Here is a 1,090-nt window from a genome sequence, read left to right as displayed (position 1 = left end):
AGGACGTGTGGGTGTAGTTGTGTCTTATGGGGACTGTTGTTGTTTCCCACTCAGTTAGACAAAAATTACAATTGAATCACCATCAAAAAACTAAAAGCGTGGACAAAAAACACACCATGTAATCACACAGGAGCAGTAACCAAAAAAAGAGAAAATGGAAAAAGAAGAAGAAAAAACAAGAAAACCTGTAATACTTGGGGGTAGGGCACTAAGATAAAAAAGGTAGAGAATGAGAATAATGAAGGAAAAAAAATGGGAAAAATGCAAAATGAAAAACAAGGAACAGGGTTAACCATGAGAGAAAAGGGGGAAAAAAAATGAAAAAAAAAAAACCAATTTCAACCAGGAACAGGGAAAAGAAAAATTGCTGAAAACTAGTACCTGAGAGGGGAAGAATAAGAATAATAGTAAAAAGGACAAAAGTATTATTAATAATAATAATTGGTTTAAAACTGACAAATTGAAGCAAACTAATCACCAGAAAAAAAGAAAGCAAAAAAGAAAAAAAAAGATTGGTGGAGGCCAGGGCAGGGCACCCAGGCTCCGTCTCAGCATACAGATTGGGATGGAGTTCCTGTGGGCCCAGATGGTAGGTGGGAGTCGGGGATGGCCACACCTCCATTCACCAATCAGGTTTGGGGTATTAGAGTAGCAAGAGGAATGTCGTACCTTTTCAGTCTTGCAGTTCCGGAGTGTCCTTGGGATTGCTGGAAAGCTGATCTTCTTAAGCCCCAGGAATCTGCGAGAGCACAGTCTCTTTATATATCCAAAATAGTCAAGCTGCTTTTAAACATTCAAATTGGCGGCATCCACCGGAAAGGCAAAAGTCCACAGCTCAGCCCGCATTTCTCTTCTTCTTCTCCGTTTATTCTCCAGCCCTTGGCTAGGAGGGCTGATTTTTAGGTTAATTCTTAGGTCCTACCACCACTAGGGAATCGCCAAGGTGTCTGTGCTGTGCCGTCAGGATCGCTCAGGATCCCTGCCAGACCACAGCTCCGTCTGTCTCTTTTTTGGTATTTCCATGCAAATTCTTCTGCTAGTTGGGGTTTAGTCGACTTCTGTATCCTTCCCTTCAAGGCTCACGGGTCCA

At 42.0% G+C, this 1,090-nt stretch overlaps 1 protein-coding gene across 1 annotated transcript in view; it reads left to right on the top strand.

Annotated features, from left to right (window-relative positions):
- The first annotated feature begins 565 nt into the window (after positions 1–565).
- Positions 566–1,090, top strand: part of APOOL (apolipoprotein O like) — a 108,964-nt gene continuing 108,439 nt past the window's right edge. The window contains exon 1 of the mRNA XM_042783166.1: positions 566–589. Coding sequence (XP_042639100.1) covers positions 566–589 — 24 coding nt within the window. The remainder of the gene's footprint in view (positions 590–1,090) is intronic.

Source organism: Orycteropus afer, unplaced genomic scaffold, assembly GCF_000298275.1.
Source record: "Orycteropus afer afer isolate SDZICR_OR568_19922 unplaced genomic scaffold, OryAfe1.0 scaffold00711, whole genome shotgun sequence".
Lineage (NCBI taxonomy): Eukaryota > Metazoa > Chordata > Mammalia > Tubulidentata > Orycteropodidae > Orycteropus > Orycteropus afer.
This window is presented reverse-complemented; position numbering and strand designations above follow the sequence as displayed.